This window comes from Mesocricetus auratus, unplaced genomic scaffold (genome assembly GCF_017639785.1).
Source record: "Mesocricetus auratus isolate SY011 unplaced genomic scaffold, BCM_Maur_2.0 Super-Scaffold_100006, whole genome shotgun sequence".
Lineage (NCBI taxonomy): Eukaryota > Metazoa > Chordata > Mammalia > Rodentia > Cricetidae > Mesocricetus > Mesocricetus auratus.
In genome coordinates, this window is record NW_024429190.1 from 78994285 (window position 1) to 79018827 (window position 24543).

General features: G+C 42.7%; 1 protein-coding gene across 1 annotated transcript; it reads left to right on the forward strand.

Moving 5' to 3' along the window:
- The first annotated feature begins 277 nt into the window (after positions 1-277).
- Positions 278-18023, forward strand: LOC101823391 (guanylate-binding protein 6). The gene is given in 13 exon segments (XM_040747552.1): positions 278-413; positions 1462-1520; positions 3179-3389; positions 4911-5038; positions 6261-6370; positions 6570-6657; positions 6659-6767; positions 12278-12523; positions 13266-13546; positions 14218-14424; positions 15563-15665; positions 16019-16212; positions 17021-18023. Coding segments are annotated over 12 exon segments (1929 nt in total). The 5' UTR covers positions 278-413; positions 1462-1478; the 3' UTR covers positions 17231-18023.
- The last annotated feature ends 6520 nt before the right edge of the window (positions 18024-24543 follow it).

Genomic DNA, 24543 nt, shown 5'->3' on the forward strand with positions numbered 1-24543 from the left:
TTTTTAGATTAATGGTTTCTGTTTCAGAAAACATTAAAGTTCTTCACCAAAGAAGCAGAGGGAATTTCCACTGACAGAAACATGCTTGCAACAATCCCTGATTGATTAACTTCTCTTAGTTTGTTGCCTCCAGTCTACTGTGATTTTTACTATACAAAGGACACCAGGGAGGGTTTTCAGGCTAAGAGAAGGTCAAAGCTCTCCTCAGTGGGAGAGTAACGCTGCATTTCCTGCCCTCCAGCATCTGGGCTAAATTAACAAATCTTCCGATGACTTTCACTTTCGTTTTCTCGGCAGCATGTGATTTTTTTGGCAGAGTGTGTGGTGGGCCGGCTTATGAAAAGAGGAGTGGAGAAGCTGCAGGAAGGGAATCAGAGGCAGCCAGAAGCAGCTGAGAACGGCACGTGCACCAGGTATATTTACTTTTTCTTCCAGTCAGAAGCAGTTTAGTCTGGAAGACGGAGTTGATTTACAATCAAAGTGGCCATGGAGGGAAGGTCAAGACAGGCAGGTTATGTGTTGTCTGGTCTGCAGCTAATTTTATAGGACACCAAGACTATGCTCCATGAGGTAGTATGACTCTCCACTCTTAGCTACAGTGCACCGACATCTAAATTGTTTAATCCTGGTTCACATTTATTTGCTTTTGTTTTGTGTGGTAGCTGTCCTCCTGGGTATGAGATGACACCTTGTGGTTTTGGGTGACAATGCAGACTGGGATTAAAAGATTACTGAGCAACAAAAGCAAAAGTAGTTATTAAAATAACCTCATTCTTGCTTAAACTGTTGTACCAGTTTGTAGAGCCCAAGAGATCAACCCCAGGAGCAGACACTTCTGATGCAAAAGCAAAATGTTTCTTTTTATGGTTCAAGCTGGCCAGCTTGGATCTCACTCCATGGCAGGGAAATGAGATGCCAACCAGCCAAAGAGAAGCTTTTAAAGGGGCAGACCATAAACTTGAAGATAACAAATTTCAGAGTTTCCATGCATTAACAATACATTTTAGGCAAGATAGATTTGAGTAAGAAGACAGGGCACAGAGTTTGCAGGGCTATAGGGTTACAGGGTCTGGCAGTTACCCTCTGGGCCAAGGGATAACCATATGACTAGCAATTAGCAGACACAGGAATTTTGACCCAAGTGGTAGAGGGTCACCTCCCCTTCTCTGAGAGTGGGGCTCAGGTGCCAGCCACTGCATCCCCAATCATGAGAAGTTCCCTTTTCAGGGCCTAGGCTTCTAAGCTTTTACTAATTTTAACTTTTGGTCCTTCAAAACTGCAAACAAAACCAAGAAATTCATTTCAAGTAAATATGTATGTTAGCCAGAAGGAAGACTCAGGCACAGTAAGCTATAAAAAACGAAAATGACATGAGACCACATGACTGTAGACTTTTAAACCAGGTCACCAGTCCCACAAGACAGAACTCAGGTAACCGAAGTTTCTTCGTTTTGCTTCCAGGTTTTCCTGATAAAGCAATGGACATGGTTTCATGGAAATGTAGACACTTTATCCTTCAGGTTAGTATTTCCCAGTTTGTACAACATATCTTTTTCAAATAAATTCTTTAAAATTTTAGAGTTTTTCTTTACAGAGCTATTAGCAATAGTGGATGTTACCTCATGTGCTTATGGTCATGCCTAAAACTTCTTTGGATAAATGTCTAGTACAGTGTTTTGCTCATTTTGATACAGAGTTGACTATGATGAATTGTAGCTATTCTTTATTTAATATAATCTTAAATTTGTTTTATCTTTGATCACATACATAATTTATATCACTCATCAACCAATCGTGTGTTGCCTTTCTATACTCTTTAGGAATCATTTGATCACAAAAGTTTTTAATTTTTTTTGAGTGTGTTTATCCTGGCATTTTTTCTTTTCTTTTCTTCTTTTAATTTAAGGTAGAAACAAACTCATTTCACATATGAATCCCAGCTCCCTCTCCCTCCCCTCCTCCCTGGCCCTCCCAGCCAGACCCCCTAGTCCCTGACCCAATCTCCACTCCGATCCCCAGGGAGGGTGAGGCCCTCCATGGTGGATCTCCAGTGTCTGTCATTTCATCCAGAGAAGGGCCTAGGCCCTTCTACAAGAGTCTAGGCTGAGAGAGCATCCCTCATTGTAGGATGGGCACTCAAAGTCTATTTGTATGCCAGAAAATTTTTTGATTTTACAAAGTGTATTTTATCTATTTATTCACTCATATTAAGATTTTGATACCATATTCAACAAACAGTCCTACTTGAAATCCAAGTTAGGTAAATCAGACACTAGATTAGTGCCAGGTTAGCCTGTTGCAATGATTACTGCTTTGGTTCCTGAAGACAGAATATGTGACATATAGGATGTGTTCAGGGTTAGGCAGTGAAAAGTCAATTAAATACACATGGGAGTTCCCACTGTTTATTCATGTGGACATCTCAGGGTTTGTATAATTCATGGGTATCTCTCAAAGCTCCTACACATTTTCAGCCACTTTAAAATCTGTTCACAGAGGGAACAAGGTCTTAGAACCCACTGGCCTGCCATTTTGTTGGGTCATTAAGGTTTTGGAAACTCACTTATCTTGTTGGAAAGGTGCACTGATTCTTGACTAGCGGGTACTTACAGATTTTAAGAGGTGACAGATAGGAGGCAGAGTTCTGCAGTGAAAAGTAAATACACATGGAATTCACACTGTTTATTCATTTGGACGTCTCAGTGTTTGTATACTTCATGGGTGTCTTAAAAGTTCCTATACATTTTCAGCCACTTTCAAACCTATTCATGGAGAGAACAAGGGCTTAGAAACCACAGGTCTGCCATTTTGCTGGGTCGTTAAGGTTTTGGAAACTCAGTGAACTCCTTGACAGTGTGCACTAATCCCTAACTAGCAGGTACTTACAGATTTTGGGAGGTCACATACTAAAGGATTCATTCCAAGCCTTAGCATATTGTCTTATCGTTAATGAAAGTAACCGTTGTTTGGGTTTTATTACATTGAAATAAAACCTTATAGATGATGGAGCCCATGTCTTAACAAAACCTTCTTTAGAATTTTGGAAGAACGATGAAGAAAGAGGAGAATGGCCTCTGTATCTACTCACTGCCAATAGCGAATGTACGAATGTCATGAGTCCTAAACCACCTAGGGTTTGAGTAACACAGGCAGAGAATGATTTTTATTCTATTTGTAGATTCTTCTAGCATTGCAAGTTGCTATGACCAGACCACAAATGATGGCCCCCATTTGTCTGGTGGAAAACCACAAGGAGCATCTGTCTGTGAACCAGAAAGCCATAGAGATTCTGGATGAGATTTCACAGCCAGTGGTAGTCGTGGCCATCGTGGGATTGTACCGCACAGGGAAGTCCTACCTGATGAACCATCTAGCAGGACAGAACCACGGTGAGTGGCATGCTGGGGACTGGCCAAAGGTTTGCCTGTCTTTCTCATATTATCTTAATTCTTATTTCCAATTACAACAAAGGAAAGCCAAACTCCTTCAGGAAAGCCTCCCTCTCATGCTAACTTGCATGACCAATTACTGCTCCCCATTAATCAGTTCTTGTATTCTTTCCTTCCATTCCATTAAGGAAATTCTCTCTGATGAGTGCCAGAGACAGGACCTTTTCTGATGCCCTAAGCAATGGGATCCTGTGTGTCAATTTCCTGTCTCAACCAGCAAGTTTTCTTTCTCAATAAAACATTTTCTTCAGGATAGAAACTCTTGGATACTTGAGACTTTATCCACCATGAGAGGGGCTATACAGATGGTCTAGAGGTTAAGAGCACTAGCTACTCTTGCAAAGGACATGAGGTCATTCCCAGCACTCATATAGATACTCAGAATTCTCTGTAACTCCAGCTCTAGAGGATCTGATACCCTTATGTCACCTTTATGGGGACCAGGAATGCACATGGGGCACTTGCATACAGGCAGACACAATTCTGACATTCACGAAGTGAAATAAGTAAATCGTAAAAATTATTCATTTAGAAATGAATACTGAATATAAAAACTTTAAAAAGTACTTTATATCCTTTTATAACTGAATACTCCAGTTTTGTTTGCTGCTTTAATGACTTTGAATATAAAACCTATTATAATAATTTCCTTTTTATTTTCCTTTTTTCTTCTTCTTGTGTGTGTCTGACTTGGAACCCATAACAATTCTCAGAATTTGTAAAACATTTAAAAACAGTATCTTTTTTTGGAGTCAGTTTTGTTGGTCGACCTACTTCCAGCTATGTAGTCCTAGCTGCTTTTAACTAATGGCAGGGATTACAGGTGTGTCCAACCATGACTGGCTCAAACACTCTCACTGCAGTCACCAGGGAGCGCCATGTTTTCTGATTGGTGGATTCCTCTTTGTTTCCATTTGGAGCCTTGTTTGTGTGGCTTCATTCTAATGTTACATGTCCCCTATAGCTTGAACTAGATGACTCATGAACTAGAAGGTTTGGAAAGATGAAGCAGCATTCTGAGTGTTGAGTTTCACACCCTGCCAATTCTACTGTTTACATCAGTTTTCCTGTGCATTGTCCTCTTAGGTGCTTTGTTGTGGCTGTGTCCAAAGCACCAGAGACAACAATTTAAGGGGAGGGAATTATCCAGGCACTCGTTGGAGTCATTGATCCTGGGACCATGGAGAAATCACAGAAGCAGCTGCATGGAAGACAGGTGGCAGAGGCTGAGGAAGGGACTGGGGATCCAGTTATAGCTCCCATTATCTCTCCAATGGTGACCATACCCTCCAGCTAGGCTTCAACTCTTCAGTTCGCATCTTTGGAATCCCTCAAAACGGTGCTGGCTTCTGGGCACTGACATTTAACACATGACGCTGCTGGACACTGATGGTTTCCCACTTGAGGCTATCTGTGCATGGTATTCACCTACTGAGCCCGACTCCTCACCTCTTCCCTCAGGCTTCCCTCTGGGCTCCACTGTGCAGTCTGAAACCAAGGGCATCTGGATGTGGTGCTTGCCACATCCCACCAAGCCAGAGCACACCCTGGTCCTCCTGGACACCGAGGGACTGGGGGACGTGGAAAAGGTAGGATGAGGCCAAGGCTGACCCTTCTGACTTCTGTTATCTAACTGATTGATCTGCTCAGGAATAGATCTAAATTATCAGACTGAACTACGCAGGTGAGATAAACACTGATCTATTTAGATTTTACTCTTAGATAAGGTCAGATTACTTTATGTTTAGACAGGATTTCTCTGTGTAGCTTTGCAGCCTGTCCTAGAACTTACTGTGTAGACCAGGCTGCTCTCAAACTCATAGACATCTGCCTGCCTCTACCTCCAGAGTGCTGGGAATAAAGACATCCACCATCAATGCTTGGTGGTCAAATGTGTAAACCGTGGAGCAGTGGGCTAAATGACATGAGCCAAATACATATATGCAGTGTTACTAATGCCTCTCTGGAGGAAAATGGAAAACGTGTGAATTTAGACACTGCTCCCAGATGTCTAAAACCCAGGGAAGGAATAAAAGGATAAATCAGCAGGCAAGATGACACAGGGTGGAGAGGCTCTCACTGCACCAGGCAAACAGTTTATTTTAATCTCTGCAACCCAGATGAAGGTGGAAAGAGGCACATATGCATGCGCGCGCGCGCGCACACACACACACACACACACACACACACACACACAAATATATCTTTCAAAATGTTAACCTAACTCCTCAACCTCATTTCCAAAATGTATCCTTGTTTTCTCAGATTACTAGTCAGAACGAACTCTGTAGACCAGGCTGGCCTCAAACTCACCTGCTACTGTCTCCTCAGTATTGGGATCAAAGCATGCACCACCAATGTCCAGCTTGTTTTTAGCTCTTTATATATAACCATCTATAACCATTGGATAGATATAATTATCTATCCAATGTATACTTGCTACATATTTTTTAATGTTCATGAGATCCAGTTTGTTAATTTTTCTTAGAGTCTATGCACTCTGGGTCCTGTTCAGAAAGTCAGTTCCTGGGCAAATGAGTTCCAGCCCATTCCCCACCCTCTCTTCTGTGTGATTCAGGTTGTCTGATCTTGCACTGAGGGCCTTTTTCCACTTAGAGCTGTGTTCTGTGCACAGCGATGTGGGATCTAAGTCTCTCAGGCTGATCTTGGGTTCTTTCTCTATCCAGAAAAAGCACTCTTGCTCCCGTTTCCTTGATCTCCAGAGTTCCTGGAATAACAAGACCACAGGGCCAGCCCATGTGGACTCCTGAGAGTGCTCTCCTCAGCCCTCTGCCCTCCTGTGTCTTCCAGGTTGACCCTAAGAATGACTCTTGGATCTTCGCTCTGGCCGTGCTTCTGAGCAGCACCTTAGTCTACAACAGCATGAGCACCATCAACCACCAGGCCCTGGAGCAGCTGCAGTATCCTTGCAGGACCTGAGCAGCCAGGTTTCACTACTGCTCTGCAATGCATATGGAGGCTCTGACCTGAGCTGTCACTGTGTGGCTTTAGTGGGCAGAGGGGACCCTGGGCAGAAAAGAGTGTTCATCATGATTTATTTTTCCTAAGAGAATCATGAGAACGTGTGCATGAATTCACTTTTCCTTAACCAAGTGCCAGTTATGTCACAGAACTCACTGAGCTGATCAGGGCAAAGTCCTCCCCAAGTCCTGATGGAATAAAGAATTCGGCAGAATTTGTGAGTTTCTTTCCCAGACTTCGTCTGGACTGTTCGGGATTTCATGCTGGAGCTGAAGTTAGATGGAGAGAGCATCACGGAGGATGAGTACCTGGAGAATGCACTGAAGCTGATCCCAGGTACAGGGAGGCCTGTGGCGGGGGCAGGGCGGGGCTGAGATCTGCTGAGCTGCTCCCTATCCTCTGAGGGGTCTTGTTTTTTTTGTTTTGTTTTGTTTTGTTTTTTTGTTAGAAAGACACGAAATGGAACACAGACCTGAGATACATTATCCATGGAGTTTATTAAAGGGGGGAGCGAGAGGGGGAGAAGAGGGAGAGATGAAGGGAGAACGAGAGAGAGAGAGAGAGAGAGAGAGAGAGAGAGATGAAAAGGGTAAGAGTGAGAGAGAAGAGAATAGGGCAAGAGAGCATAAGTGGGCGGGGTCTGTCTTTAATAGGGGTCCTTTGCACCTGCATGCAGACTAGCTCTCATGGAACCCAGGGCTGACCAGAGTACTGCCTGAGTGCATTCTGCAAGGTGATAGGGGCAGGTCACCATAATGACTGAATCCATACATTCTCATCTTTACTTATTATTTAAAAAAGTGAGGATTTAGGCATGGTAGGTTAGGGAATAAGGACGTCGAGTTCTCAAGACTATTTCCTGCTAGTCTGGGGGGGCATTGACCATCTTTGGGGGACCTCAGAAATCTGGGATCCTGCTACTTCCTGGGGTAGCTGGTTGTTTCATCACAGTCCAGGCTGTGTGGAACTCTGACACCTCTGTAAACCTGGCAAGATGTTGGCAGAGTAGAGGACAAGGTTAAGTTTAGGAAAATTTTTTTCTTATGTCCTGGTACTTGAGGGGAGGATTATAAGATGAGGGAGGGGTTCCCCAGGGAGTCTCAAGATGAGGGAAGGGATTCAAGGGACCAGGAAAAGGTTGAATAATACCTGGAGTGATTCTCACCTGTTTGGGTGGGTCCAATCGGCTCCCTGGAACTTACAAGAATCCTTTGAGTTTGTGAAAATGTATTAGACACATTGGCAGTATACTCATGTCAGAAATGACTCAACTGAAAGCATTAATGCTTTAAAAACAAACAGATATCTTTAAGACGATGAAAAGCACCTTAATTTTGACCTTGCACTTATCATATAGTGGTATAATATGTTGTTTAGTACTCTGTCGGAGTTGGATTAGTAGCTTATCAGAAGTTTATTGATTAATGTTAAAACTGTGAACAGTAGCATAACGAGAGAGAAATCTGGAACATGTTTGACCTTCATAACTTTAATTCATGCACCTTACATTACCATCTCAGACCTTGCATTCTTAGACCTTCATACACCTTACACTTCCTAATTTCGAATAGACAAACCTTAAAATACCTGACAATTGGAGCTTTGGTTGTTGCTTTAAACTGACAAAGTCGCTAGTCGTCAAAAACATGAGCGTTCTTGAGAAGGATAAAAATTTACCTAAATTAATTATTAGAGAATGAGAAAGACTTGCTAGCTGGCCACATGGACAGCCATCTCCAAGGTCCTCCATAGTTGTTGAGTGCAACAGCTAACAGCTTTACGGAGGCCTGCCTTCTGCTAATAGCATGGGATCTGTGAATTAGGAACTTGAGGAAGGCTTGCCTACCGTTGGCCCAAAAAACTTGGAGAAATTTGAGTTCACTGTCCTCTTGATAATGGTCTGAAGAGTCCTTTGCAGCAGTTCAGGTGAAAAGCAAGGTTGTACAGTGGTTAGTGTTATCACTTCTGTGGGTGGAGTTTCTTCAGTGTCCACCAGTCTTCTTGGAGGAAATGGGGTGGAGCCAGCTCTCTCTGTTATAAAAAGCTTTACAATAAAATATTTTAAATGCCATATTGTCTAGATCTCTAAGCATTTGAGGATTATCTGTCTATTTAGTATATCTCAGCAGACAAAATTGTCTTTAGTTACTTGCCTTAAGCACATGGGTGGCTAGGTAAGGCTTTATCCCTATAATTAATTTATATGGCTACAGATTAGTGCAGGATCTGTCTGGAAAACTGGATTGAAGCTGGGAGACTATGGAGGGATGTTTTTTTCAGAGCTCTCTAGCCTGACTGTGACTGGTTTTAATTTAGTAGGTTAGAGTTATGCGTATAAAGGAGAAAGAAGTAGAGAAGAACCACCTTTTGTAATCAAAGCTTAACCTGTGTAAACAACTTACAGGAAGAACTGGGTGGTATAAATATTTCGTTAAGGTGAAACAGACCTTTATAACTTTAAATGTTTACCATCATTTGCAGATAAGTAACAATTTAGAAATATTTGAGACTTAGCACAGTTAAATTTCAGTTGCATAGAGTTAACTTACATTTATTCATATAAAGCTAAATGTAATCACATGTAGAGAGACAATCAGATATATCAAACAGGACCAGATAAAAGTAAAAAAGGAATAACTAGAATGTAATCTCTGATTTGCACGTTGAAGCAAACAGACAGGAGATTTAAAGAGACAGAGTAGCCTAAACCACGGTAGATTGAACCGACAAGGTTTTTGTGTGCATGGCTTGTTTGTGAAATGGTGTGCCTGGTAGAGGACACATTTCATAAACGAGCCATGAGCAACAGAGCCAGTGAAAGAAATCAGAGGCAAAAATGTAAGGCAAAACGTAAATGAATTGTATCTGTCAGCAGGGTTTGTTGGCAGAAGCAGGCTACTATCCCTCTGCTTAGGCTGAGGGAAAGGAGTACCCCATAGAGTGGGCGGACCTATGGCTAAGCCATGTGGTCAAGATGGCTGCTTCCAGAAATATGTTCCCAATCTAGGCCACATGGCCAAGATGGCAGCTGTCATATGCACTTTCCCGTCAGCTGGCAGAAGTGGCTTTTTTCTCCACGAGTGAGGCACAAAGATGTGTGAAACCAACAGGACACCAGAGTCCATGTGGGCACAACCTCCAGAAAAAAACCATTGTAGGTCTGAGAATCGAAAGTACCATCTATGGACAGTGCTCAAGTACAAAACTCAAGAGATCCCTCGTGGGTCTGAGAAAAGAATGCACCAATCTCTATAAAACCCGAAAACCTCAAACCTCATTCGCGGGTGAAAAAATGAAAAACTCACAGAGCATCCCGAGCGGACACTGCCCTAGGCCAAGCTCACTGTGAGCCACTGGAATCTGTATAGAGAAGAAACAGAACATTCCCAGGTGGAAAAAGGATGGGAAGGTGTAGGACACTACTGTGTCGGGGAGGCGGGGAAGGGGGAGTTTGAGCATGCTGGAAAGGAAAGAGGAGGGAAACTGGTAAGTTTAAGGAAAGAGATTGTTGAGCAGAGAGGTAGAAGAAAGCTTAGAAAAATAGTAACTCCTTTCATTTACCTGTCCACTGGAAGTAGCCAGAAAGGTCCCATAAAATGTAAGCTGCCAATTTGACGTGTATTTTCCATGCGTGAGGCCGAAGATGGCTCAGTTCGATCTCGGTGCTCATCATCCCTAGAGCGTGGCCAAGGGAAATGTACCAACCAGGAGAAGGGGTGTCTTACCGGGTTGCAGTGATCGGGTAGATGAAAAGTGTATTGTTGGTTCGAGAGCAGGATCTCCGTGTCTCTGGCAGCTGCCAACAGGCAATGGGAGAGTTACTGAGAGAGAGACTGTTGTGTTTCACAGCACCAAATGTTGTTATTTTGTTTAAGTTAGAAAGGCAAGAGATGGAACAGGAACACGAGACACAATTATTAAAGAGGGGGCAGAGTGAGAGGAGGAGGAGAGAGAGACAAGGGGGGGAGAAAGCAAAAGGGAGAGAGAGAGAGAGACTAAGATGGTAAGAGCAGAAGAGGAAGAGAGAGTAGGTCATGGGGGAACAAGAAGAGGTCGAGTGGAGGGGGGTAGAATAGAGGGAAGAGGGAATCATAGGTTAGAAGACAGATCAGGCACCAGAGTGACCTCTAGTGATCTAAAGGGATGACACCAATTGGCAAGCTAAGCAATAGTGGAGAGAGTACCTCAAATGCCCATTCCTGATAATGAACTTGATGTCTATAACCATCCGAGAGCCTTCATCCAGTGACTGATGGAAGCAGAGGCAAACACCCACAGTTAAACACTGAACTGAACCCATGGACCCAGTGACAGAGAGGAGTGATGAGCAAATTGGCAAAGAATGGGCTGGCAAAACCAGCAGAGACAGCTGATCTGAACAGGGGAGAGCTCTTGGACCCCAGACCGACAGCGGGGAGGCCAGCATGGGACTGATCTGGACCCCCCCGAATGTGAGTGTCAGTGAGAAGGCCTGGGCAACCTATGGGGTCCTGAACAGTGGATCAGTGTCTATCCCTGGGATACAAACAGACATCGTGTGTCCATAGCACAGAGAGGGATGCTCTCTCAACCTGGACTCTTAGGGGAGTGCCTGGACCCTACCCTGAGTGAAATGACAGACTCTAGATATCCCCTATGTGGAAGGAATTGACAATAGGGTGGGAGGCTGGGGGGGATGGGGAGTGCTGGAGGAGGGGAGGGAGAGGGACCTGGGATTGACATGTAAAACAAGCTATTTAAAATTAAAATAAAAAGTGATAATTTTAAAAAAGAGGGTAAGGCACAAGAGAAGAGCGCAGAGAGGGCAAGACAGCATAAGTGGGTGGGGTTCAGGGGCAGGCCAGCATAATGACTGAATTCTTACATGGGGTTCTTCCATATTACTGTGGGATGAAAGTCTGCAGAGATATGGATAGGTCGTTGACTGATAATGTCTGGGAACTGGTGTTTAATTTCTTTTGAGAAAAGTAGAGCCTAGAGCACAGCAAAATCATTCTAACCCGAGTTCTTTACAGTGTTGCTTTATCATCTAGAGTATATAGCATCTAAACTTCTCCAAGTCCAGGCATCTTTATTGCCTATTTTTGTTTCTGCTTTCCTCTCTTTAGGAAAGAACTGAGCATACAATTGAAGTTCATTAAATAAAATAACCCTTTCTCAAAATGTATTTCACAGTTATGCATTGTTCTTCTCATGGAGGAACATTGATTTTTAGTGGTGATATGTTATGTTGCCTACAAAATAGCTATAGTTGAAGTAAACTAACAGGTGGGTCTTTTTAGTCTATACCTTCCCAGTATCCATCATAATTTATCACAACAGTCTACTTTTATTTATGCCACAGTGTCAGGATCAGTAACATCAGGTCTACATCAGTTATATTAATGGTGTATAAACTACTTGCATGGACGTTGTTAGCCCAACTAGAGCTGAGGAAGCCTTGTAAGGATTGCAATTCTAATGTTGCTATTTCTAGTGCTCTACTATTCTTCTAGTGGCTCTTCTTTTGGGTTCCACATCTCCTTTGCTACAAAATGATTTGGTCATCATCACATTTAACCTTTTGCTATTCAGTCAACAGGACACACAACCATAGTATGCTTGATGCCATAGTCCAGTCTGAGGATTTTAGCCATATGCTCTTCCAGGGAGTCAAATGTCTCCTGGGACATTTCACCAAACTTCTACTATGTGCACACTTGGTATAGTTGTGACATGCAAAGAAGTGTTGCATGTTTATGGTACAGAGACCTGTGAGTGCAGAACACCCCACATAGACAAGAGCCTCCATCGTTTGCTCTCTGTTCTGAGACTGTTCCCCTTGCTCTGTGTTTCTCCCACCCTAGGCAACAATCCCAGAATCCAAGCATCCAATTTGCCCAGGGAGTGCATCAGACGTTTCTTTCCTAAACGGAAGTGCTTTGTGTTTGACCGGCCAACGAATGACAAAGAACTCTTACAAAAAATAGATACTGTCTCAGAAGACCAACTGGATCCTAAGTTCCGGGAACAAACAAGGGCTTTTGTTTCTTACATCTTCAATGATGCAAAGATAAAGACCCTCAGAGGGGGGATAAAGGTCACTGGAAATCGTGAGTGCTTTATTTTGTTTTTGAACACATTTCTGTATAGAGTAGTATATGTGGAACTTGTTAACATGTTTGTTTTTTTAAATTGTCTATGCAATGATAGTATGCTTAGTACCTACTCTATATGTTTTATAATTAATTGTAGATTACAACTCCTTTATAGACTTCATCACTAAGATCTATAAGATCTATGCCTGTAACATATCTGTGTAGAATTGTCAACTGATAATAAAGTCAAAAGTACTCAATCACCTATAAAATCAATGTTTAAACCATTAAAGCTGATATATTCTCTTTTCATGGAGGATGCTTGTATATTAACTAATTTTTGAGTGACAAAATGAAATGTAATTGGGATATTTAAATAGTTCCAGTACAAATACCTAGTGTTTGAACTCTACAAATCTATACAGTTAAGAAAGAATTGATGTATTCATCTTGTCACTTTATACAATGTATTCCTTTAAAGATTTAATAACAAATCATATTTTCACATATATTTAAATTTATTAGGTGAAGATTGATATTAACTTTTAGCATTGTGAACTAGACAACAACAAAAAAGGGACAATGTGAAAAACTATGAATGTCTTGCTGCAGGAGGTGTGTGTGTGTGTGTGTGTGTGTATGCATGGTTATGAGTGTGGATATGTAGCTATGAGAGATTGAGAAATGTATCTTAAAATCTTGGATCTCATTGACGTATAACTTCATATTTATTCCCTAAAACTCCTCATTCATAAAGGATTGGGGACTCTGGTGACCACCTACGTGGAGGCCATCAACAGTGGAGCAGTGCCTTGTCTGGATGATGCTGTGACAACTCTGGCCCAGCGTGAGAACTCAGCGGCTGTGCAGAAGGCAGCTGACCACTACAGTGAGCAGATGGCCCAGCGACTGAGGCTCCCCACAGACACGCTCCAGGAGCTGCTGGGTGAACACACAGCCTGTGAGAAGGAGGCCATTGCTGTCTTCATGGAGCACTCCTTCAAGGACGAAAACCAGCAATTCCAGAAGAAGCTGCTGGTAATGTTTGTGTCATTAACTGTCATGACTCTACCCCTTCAAGTCTGTAGCATGGCTGCACCTTCATGACCATGGGTGCTTGTCTCATTCAGTGGTAAGCATTCTGTGTGTTCATAGTGGATACAACTGTAAAAGACTGCATGTCCAGTTCCTAAACTTCACTGATTTTTTTTTAATCCAGAAACATGCAATGACTGGAATAATAAGTACATACTGTCCTAAATCCTTTAGCCTGATGATGTTTATGGATTGCAGTTCTGCCCAGAACACCTATAGCTCATCCCTGAACTTACTGTATTCTTATGTTTCTATGAAATAGTTTGTTGCTAGAGTCTCACTGCATGTCACCACTTATATATTGCTTTTTTTTATCATTGTGTCATTGAAGGTAGAATTACATGATGTGACACCCACAAGGAGCGAGAGATATAGATGCAGACCCATCTTTTTATAGAATGTTAGAAGGGTTAGGAACATAAAGGACATTTACTGCGGTCTTGCATAGATTTTTTTTGGAATCCTAATTCAGGTTTTAGCATTTCATATTTACATGTGGTCTTATTACACTTGAATGCTTTCTCTTGGTAAATAGGGTACTCTTGTACAGTTTCTGGGAATTTTATCTCTTCTATTCCTTCCACATGTCAGATCTCTGTGCATCTCCCTTGTAGGAATTAATAGATGAGAAGAAAGGGATTTTCATGCTGAAGAATGAAGAAGCATCTGATAAATACAGTCACGAAGAACTGAAGCGGCTTTCAAACGTTTTTGTGGAAAATATTTCAACATTTTTTGTTCCTGGAGGGCACAGGCTCTACACGGAAATGATGGGGAAGATTGAACATGACTACTGGCAGGTTCCCAGGAAAGGGGTGAAGGTGAGGAGCAGGGAGCATGGGACAGGATGAGGAGCAGGGAACTTGGGAAAGGGGTGAGGAGAAGAGAGCACAGGAAAGAGGTGAAGTAGTGGTGAAGGGAGCACAGGAAAGGGGTGAGGAGTAGGGAGCACAGGAAAGGGGTGAGGAGTAGGGAGCACAGGAAAGGGGTGAGGAGTAGGGAGCACAGGAAAGGGGTGAGGAGTAGGGAGCACGAGAAAGGGGTGAGGAGTAGGGAGCACGAGAAAGGGGTGAGGAGTAGGGAGCACAGGAAAGGGGTGAGGAGTAGGGAGCACAAGAAAGGGGTGAGGAGTAGGGAGCATGAGAAAGGGGTGAGGAGTAGGGAGCACGAGAAAGGGGTGAGGAGTAGGGAGCACAGATGCAAAGCTCAGAGGAGATATGGTATCATAAAACATGAGCACGCAGCACTGCCTGAGATGAATAAGAAAGCATGAGGATAGCAGGGCAGCTTTAGCTTCACATGTCTGTATTTTTTGACCAAAACTAAGGCTTTGCAAAGCAAGGTAAGTGCTTTACCCTCAAGTTCTAACACCAGAACCGTGCTCAGCTAAATATCAGGTAACTATTCTGATTAATCACATTGTGAGACTGTCAGATCTGTCTACCTATGGAGTACTAAGAAATATAAGAACATACCTAACATATTACTCTCCTCTGTCAAAGACACCGTGGTGAGGTCTTTCCCTAGACTTTCTCTCATTATCTAAAATGCTTTGGGTGATGCCCTCCAATACTGTGGAGAGTTTACACACCTGTACCACGTTGTCCGGGCAGGTGAATTGACTCATTCATGAACGCATCCTTCATAAGCAAAGGGAAGTGAAGTCCGCACAACTATGCATCACTTTACATGGGGACACAATATTTGAGATCATCATAGGTTGTAGTGACCACAACTGCACACAACGTGGTCAGCCTGGATCTGGGAGAATTAGAGGCAGGTGGCACTAGCAGGGATGACTCGGGACCCATGGACCAGGAAATATGAAGTCCAACTGAAGAGCATGGGCATCTGCAGGCTGCACCATAGCATTCTAACAGTGAGGCACAGGGAAGACTGTGTAGACACACAGGTACTCTCCCAAGATTTATCAGGGTTCTTTGCTCTTTGGTCCTACAGGCAAATGAAGTCTTCCAGAGATTTCTGCAGTCACAGACCACAATTGAGAGTTCCATCCTGCAGGCAGATACAGCCCTCACTGCTGGGGAGAAGGCCATTGCAGGTACAGTGCATGTCTCTTGGCTTTCAGGGGGGGTCAGATAACCACAATGGCTTCCTAATAGAAGCCACAGTAAACTCATCCCCAGATTAGCAGCCCTCTATCCTTCTGTGGATCACCACTCTGAGAGCAACAGGAAGTCCATATGTGTTTCAGTCACATAGGCAGGGTCTCCTCCATCACCTCCAGAAACTCTCTCCATGGTGTGGACCAGTGTGGAGTCTGTTGTTTCTTTTCAGGTTTGAATTGCTCTCTGGTATCTGGAATGTAGACATTTTACTTGACCCATCACTTTCTTCCCCTCATCCTCCCTGAATCTCCCATCACTTCTGCTCTCCCTGATCTTCCTGGGGCAGAGGAGCGGGCCCAGAAGGAGGCGGCTGAGAAGGAGCAGGAGCTGCTGAGACAGAAGCAGAAGGAGCAGCAGCAAATGATGGAGGCTCAGGAGAGAAGTCACAAGGAAAACCTAGAGCAACTAAGAACGAAGCTGGAGCAGGAGAGAGAGCAGCTCATCAAAGACCAGAAAGTGATGCTGGAGAAGCAGCTTCAGGTGGGATTCCTCCCCCAAGTGGTCCTCATCCCCTGGGGATGCAGGAGAAAGTTTGTAGCCAGGTCATGAGAGGAAGTACCACCAAAATGTAGCGTGTCTATAGAGGTCCTGCTTAGGATTTCAGTTGCTCCTTTGGGGTTTTAGTGACTGTAGTCATTTGATTTACTGTCAGGATATTTAAAAATGATCTCCTGAGGACTCACTAAACAAACTCCCCAACCAGGCAGGTTCATAAGGCCAGGAATGTGTCTGGGTTATCAAGGCCCATTTATTAGGCACCTTAAAACTCACCCCACTGCCTCCCAATCCAAAGATGATACTGACATAAAGCTAAAAGAAATGTCTAGATAAAAGCACAGAGAATTAGCAGCTTCTGCAGGTTCTATACCTACCAACAGGGAGGACAGCCTGTTTGAAGCAGCACATGACATTGAAGCGATTCTGTCAAAAATAGTGATAGATTTCTAAAACAATGGGTATGTTATCACCATCTGCATGATATGGTTGCCACACTCAGTGATCTGAGGTCTGCACAATGCAACCAGTGGCATTTCAGTGGGCGTGAGCATGGCAATGTCTCTACACACTGCTGCTAGCACTACAACCAAAACACACACTGTGGGTCAACATCAGTGAAGTATCAACTATCCTTCCGCACAATGGGTACACCTAATTCAGAGGATCTTTTTCATGGTAAGATAAATCATGTAATGGTCACTAAAGACCACTTGCTAAAAGTTTGAAACTATAACCCATACAATGCTGGGGTTCTACAATATTTACTTCTCTCTCATGGTCACTGTTTTAGGATCAAAAGGCTTTGCTTGAAGAAGGATTTAGGAAGAAATCTGAGGAAATGAATGGAGAAATAGCGCTCTTGAAGGATAACATCGATGACATGAAAAGAAACAGTGCTTCTGTTTTAGGGAATATTTTAAAAGCATTTGCTACAGCCATTTGTGCTCCTGTTTTTATGGTTATGGAGGTTATAAAAGGCTTTACTTCAGCATTTGAATAGGATTCACTTTTGATAAAATGATAAACCATGGATATAAATTTTGTCTTATTTTGAAGCTTCATATTTTCATTTTATTCAGTAAATTTAAACATAAAGTTCTTATTAGAGGACATCTGTGCCAAGTCTGCATGTATACATGTTTGCACAGGCAATGTATGCTTTTAAGGAGTCAATTTTAGAACTATTCAAATGGAATATGTGAATTTCATCATTGCATGCTCTGACAGTTACTATTGGTCAACTGGACTAGATATAGAATCATTAAGGACACAAGCTCTTCTACATCCTGTGAGCACCGTCTGCTCTAGGTTAGCTTGTGGAGATCACCTCTGGTTACTATGGTAGGAAAACCACCCCGAGTGTGGACAGCACCATTCCTCTGGACTGGGGACACAGTTACATGCCTAAAGCAAGCTGGGCACTAACACACACCACTGATGACTTCCTGACCATGAATGCCATGTGATCAGCCAGCCTCAGCTTCTTTCCTAGGCCTTCTCCACAATGCTAACTCCACAATCATATGGGATCATGAACCAGAACACACCCTTTCTTTCTTAAGTTGCCTTTTTGGGGGTCTTTTGTCACAGCAAAAGGAAAAGTCATTGCTATCATTGTATTGGTGATAAATTTGGAAACTGCTTAAACAACATTGACTATGATTAGTAACATATTTTAATGTGTCTCAATCCTGGAGTATTATACAGTCAAGAAATAAATGTCTGTCAAGCTTTCTGTAAACTAATATAAATTGAGCTTAAAGATTTATAAAATAAAGTCAAAATGCCACATAGTAATGTGATTATTATTAACAACTCTTCTATTCCATGCAAATGCACAGGAGCACAGATGAGGTGCCTTCTGGAAGATTAATGGAAAACCTGATCCTTTGGCTTCATCAAGGGAGAATAAATTGGAAAGAACAGTTGAAGAGACAAGTGCATTTCATTATGTACTCAGTCTTATAGATTCCATGAAATGCTGGGAAAACAATAAGTGGTGATACATTGTTTAGATCTAATAAAGCTTGTCAAGAGATCAGAATGCAAAGCTAGCTACAGCCATAGAGACCAGGCAATGAGGACACATACCTTTAATAGAAGACAGAGGCAGATGGATCTCTGAATTCAAAGCTACCCAAAGCTACATGAGAGTAAATCAGTTCAAAAGAGAAATAGAGCTCACACCTTTAATCCCAGCAGTAGAGAGGTATATACAAAGGAGCTTGGGGTATGATGTGGACATTCAGCACTCAGTATTCTGGCAATTAGTCTCCAGCCATGATGAGGAGAGGATAGCCATAGGCCTGGTAGAGATAAGAGCTCTCTAGTGACTTGGCTGCTTTGTTTTACTGATATCCAACTTAAACCCCAATATCTTTCTCTGGGTTTTTATTATTTGTGCTACATACTGGCACCCAATTTTGATGGGGGATGTCCTTCAGTATGCTGTGAATATAATTTTTTCTTATTGGTTGATGAATAAAGCTGTTTCATCCAATAAACAGGTAGGACATAGTCAGACAGAATGTATAAGGGGGGCTACCAGACCATGAGAATTCTGGGAAGGGGGAAGCAAAGAGGAGCTGCCAGAGAGATGTCTCATAGCTACTGGGAAGGTAGGATGTCCAGGCATTCTCTGGTAAGATAAGGTCATGTGGAAGTACATAGATTTATACTTATGGGTTAATAATTAAGAGAGTGCTAGCCAGTAAGAAGCCTGAGTCATAAGCCAAACCATTTATAATTAATATAAGCCTCTATGTGTTTATTCTGTACTAAACAGCTTCAGAACCCGGCAGAAACGTCCTGCCATACAACTTAATGGTATGAATTCATGAAAAAGCCATTTGCCTGTGACTCTGAAGTCACTGGTCCAGGCCCAGGCCAGAGCTATACACAGGGCTCCCACAGAAGTCCTTGCCCAGCTGCCAAGGTTTTCTTTGGCTTTTTCCCCAAGACTCTGATGACTGGCTGGTTTTGCCTTCAGGCCATTCCTACCACCCATGTTTTTCCTAATAGTCCCTTGTGTTTTCAGACAGCTCTCTCTCTCTCTCTCTCTCTCTCTCTCTCTCTCTCTCTCTCTCTCTCTCTCTCTCTCTCTCTCCCCCTCTCTCTCCTTCTCTCTCTTTCTCTCTCTCTCTCTCTCTCTCTCTCTCTCCCTCTCTCCTCTCTCTCTGTGTGTGTGTGTGTGTGTGTGTGATATCTACAGAGTCTTTTCAGTGTTACTGGATGTATGCATATTTGATGCTGACCAGTTAGACTGGACAATCTATCAGGGATTCCTACTTGGAGAACACTGACTGTCTCTCCCAGCAGCATTGATTGTCTGTAGTTCTTCATCTAGGTGGAGGCCTTGTGAAACCCCATCCATGTTGGAATTTTGGACTGCTCTTGTCATTGTACAAGTCTGCCTTATGCAACCATATGGTTGGGATTTCATGGGGTTCAACAATCCAATCAGTTCTAGAAGACATTCATTCACTGTTAATGTGATTGCAGACTGGTGCTGCCACTGTAGAAATCATGTGAAGAAATCTCAGAAGACTAAATTAGATCTAACACTCTATACTGCTCTTCTGCACAGACTCAATAGCTTACTGCAGATGTACTTGGCCAGTCATGCTCATTACTGCCGTACTCACAATAGCTAGGAAATGGGATCAACATAGAGGACTAGATAATGAAGGTATGGTCCATATGCACTGTGAAATTCTATTAGCTACAGAAAATGAGATTCACAGGTAAATGGATAAAAGTGGAAAACATTATATTGAGTGAGGTAATCCAGATACACAAAGACAGATGCCACACATTCTCTCTTACGTGTGTGTGTGTGTGTGTGTGTGTGTGTGTGTAGATAGATAGATAGACAGACAGACAGACAGACAGACAGACAGATAGTTATATCGTTTTAGGAAATGACAATGGTAGGGTCTCCATGACTCTCCAGCCACAGACCTGCCTACGGAGTGGGGCTTAAGTGCCAAGCATGGGAAACCTCCCTTCAAATTGCTCATCAGGGCAGATCCAAGAGTATCACAAAATAATCACAGCTGCCATCGTTGCCATTGGTTGCCTTCCTAAAGTTGAATATAAGACGCCCATGCTTCAGACACCACACACCTGGAGCTCACCTTGCAGCTTCCCCCCTGAGGATTTGCTCTCATGGTATCAGAAGGTGCTGTGTAAGCTGCGAGGGAGAAAAGCCGTCAGTAGTCCTACCCAAACCTATCTGACAGCTTCCTTACATCTGGCAGGCTCCAGCTCCTCAAGCAGAGTGCAGATAGTCTGGCTTCAGTGCAACAGCAGCAGCTCCAGCAGAATAAACAAACCACTGAACTACTGAGGGAAGCAGCAGGCCACAGGCACTGAGCACCGGGCAGCAGGCAGCAGGCAGCAGGCTGTAAGAACCCCACCAGCACCCACTACCGGTAGAAGCTACATGATGAGTTAAGCATCTGACGAGGGTTCACACTTGAACAGTATTATCTGACTTATCTTTGCTTCTTTCTATGTCCACATTGAGCCAGTCTGGGTACCGCTAAGGTCCTATGAATTTGGGCTTCAGATTAAATGATGGCGATAGGAGGACTAAGAGAAGGAAACCTAACTTCAAACTGGCTAAAAGGGGCTGGCAAGATGGCTTAGTTGGAAATGCACTTGCTGCCAAACCTGAAGACCAGAATTCAATCCTTAGGATACAAGTGTAGAATTAGAGAACTGGTCCTGAAAGCTCTCCTGCAATCTCCACACAGACCATGACATGCCTGCATACATCCATGAACTTAAATGAATGAATAAATGTAATTTTCAGAAAAAAAAGAAAGTCTGACCAGGTGCTTATTAAATCTAAGACATAGGATCTCTAAGCCTAAGGTTTCTGCTTCTAGCTCATTGGAGCCAGCAACCAGACTTGTCCTACAACTGCTGGACAGGGGACTAGCTCCTTCCTTGGCCTCTGCTCCTAATCCTGTTGTCTACAGACAAGAATTCATTCCCAAAGATCCAGACCTACTGTTTCAGAGACCTGTGATGCTATCAAAATTCTCAGAGTAGTAATGGATCTCTGCTAACATTTACCACTCCAAGAGAGTCTGGGTAACAGAACCTTCATTCAGTGGCTGATAGAAGCAGAGGCAAACTCCCACGGCTAAGCACTGAGCTGAACTCAAGAAACCCAGTGACAGAGAGGGAGGACTGATGAGCAAAGGGGTTAAGACTGGGCTGGTTTAACCCCCAGAAACAGCTGACCTGACGAGGGTTAGCTCTCGAATCCAAGGCTGATGCCTGGGAATCCAGCATGGGACTGACCAAGACCCCCTGAATGTGAATGTCAGTGAGGAGGCCTAGGTAATCTATTGAGCCTTGGGTAGTAGATCAGTATTTATCCCGGGTATACAAATGGACTTTGGACTCCCATCCAACAATGAGAGATGCACTCTCACCCTGGACTCTTGGGGGAGGGTCTAGGCCCTGTCCTGGATGAAATGACAGACTATGGACACCCCCATGGAGGGCCTCACCCTTCCTGGAGAAATGAGGGGATATTGGGGGGTTGGTGGGAGGGCTCAGGAGGAAGGGAGGGAAAGGGAGAGGGACCTGGAATTGACATGTGAAGCAACCTTGTTTCTAATTTAAATTTAAAAATAAAATATAAAAAAAGAGTCCAAATGCACTCCAAATGAAATGTTGAATCTGTGTGGCTATCAGGTTTTTTCCATTTAAAGTTGTTAAATCAGAGTTAGAAAAAACAAACAAACAACTCTTTTTGTCAGCCTGTCTATGAGCCTGGAGGTGGGGGCATTATCATCCCAAAACAATGAATGGCAAGGTAACATATCACCAATGCTGCAATAAGCAGCACTTATATCTTGGAGTTGTCATCAGATGTCCAATTGGACTTTATGTCAACTGAATAATAATAAAATAAAGTAAAATGTGTTATCAGCCTACTTCAGTCTTAAAGAGGGCTGCCAAAAGCCCAGTTGGACATGGTTTCTGCTTACCTCCTCATTGGCCAGCAAAGTCTCTCTGTAAAGGTGTGTGTGTGTGTGTGTGAGAGAGAGAGAGAGAGAGAGAGAGAGACAGAGAGAGAGACAGAGAGAGAGAGAGACAGAGAGAGAGAGAGAGAGAGAGAGAGAGAGAGAGAGAGAGAGAGAGTGACAGAGACAGAGACAGAGACAGAGAGACAGATTTAGTTACACTTTTGAGAACTGGTGACATGTCTGTGGATGCACTGAGGTTCACAATTTGTCCATCCCCCACGTTTTCAAAGACTGACATTTGAAATCAGGCAGACCTATCACCAGGGCCTTCTCTGTGCCTTTGGAAAACATCCATCACCAGAACACTTCCTTCTTATAGATTTGAGACCACAGCATCTTCTTGGTCCCTGGTGGCTTTGCTTTCTGAAAATTACCTAAAACAGACCCTGGAAGTTCTACCTTCCTTATGTCTTAGGAACTAACCTTGAGGTAGGAGGTCCTCTGCTCTGCTCTCTTACTTCCAACTCCCCCTCCTCCCTGAAGCGCTTCAGCGGTTGTAGACATCCATTCCCCTTCGCACTGTCCTCAGCGAGGCCCCATCCCTTCATTCTTTTCATTGCTGGCTGACTTTAGGTTTGTTCCATATCCCTTTACATAACTATCATTGTCATTTACAGTGACTTCGATGTCCACGTGATTGGCCTCTGAGCTCTTGTAGTTTCACTCTTCCAAAGACCTTTTCAGGCACCAAACTGAAGTTTGACCGATTGCTACTGTGATCTGCTCCATCGCTACGCATGTACTCAAGCTGCCAAATTATTTGGAACCTGCTAGCTCTGTAGGTCCCCGCGATTTGTGTGAGCTTCACCTTTCTCCTTTTCTGACAAAATTTCACTTGATTTGAATTTGCCGAAGCTTTCACTTAGAATTTACAGAATCTGACAAATTAGAAAGAATTCGGGCAGAAAAAAGAGCACCCCCTGCTGTCAGGCTCTATTTGGCGGTACACCTGCGCCACCTACTGGCCAATAACTTACTACACGTTGAGATCTACAAGTAAAAGGGAACACCAAAGTTCCGGGACAAGGATATTACTGAAGGTAATTATTGCTTTCTTTGTATTTTAAACTAATAATAATAAATAATATTAACTACTCCAGACCAATGGCAGATAATCTTACAATGTAGGACGTTAGGAATCTTTTTGTTTCTTATATGGATAGGATTTTGGAGGAGGATTATGACCTACCTTTATATCCTTAAAGAAAGTGTTTGAGAATAGAGCAAATAATAAGGAATTAATAGAAGCCATGCAGATTTTACAAACGAATAATGAAAACTTGGAAAAAGGATTCAGAATATTGAAAATGGCAATGGAGATCTGAGAAACAGAATGCAAAATATGGAAAATAACATTGAGATACTAACAGAAAAAATGTGTTCCATATCTAGTGATTCAACATATAAAATAGAAAAATCAAATGTAACATTGAAATACTAACAGAAAAAATTTGCTCTGTGTCTGAAACTAATGACAAGCTAGCAAATAGAATATTGTTTCTGGAAGGCAGTTTACACACCATTCAGATAATATCTAAGGATGAGAATATTAAATGTTTAGAATCATATATACATGAAGAGAAAAAACTGACTGATTTAATGAAATCTTTAGAAACTTATATGGTCCAGGAAGTTCAAAAACTCAGAGAAACAATGGTGAATAGGTAACAGGCCTTAAAATACCTTCAATCTGATACAACCAGAAACAGAAATACAAATAATAGAGAATGGAAAATATTTAATATTATTTGCACATTTCAGAGTCCAGGAAGACTTACCTAAGTCATTATATCATCTCTGATGGCTTTCCCCGTGGCTGGTACTGAAAAACCAGCAATGAAAAAGCACCCAAAAGGTTTTGTTGAATGTCAGTGGGAACCAATATGTATGGAAGATTTAAAAAGTATAAAGGAAGCAGTAGTCTCTTATGGCATGAACTGATCATATGTGAGGCAATTAGTAGGGTCATGGGCAAAGAGTAATAGGTGATCCCTAAGGATTGGGGTCAATTAATATCAGTTATCCTTGAAAATTAATTTCAAATTGAATGGAGGGGTTTATGGAGGGAAGAAGCTAAAGCTCTTGAACGTCAAAGCTTTAAAAAAAAAAAGGTTATAAAGCTCCCCAAGATAAAATTATTGGAGAGGGTCTTTATGCTGATCCAGAAACTCAAGCTGCATATAATGAACACATCTTGTCTCTATGCTGTACAGAAGCTTTGAATGCTTGGGATAAGGTTCTTGAACCAGGGGAGAGAATTGAGCCC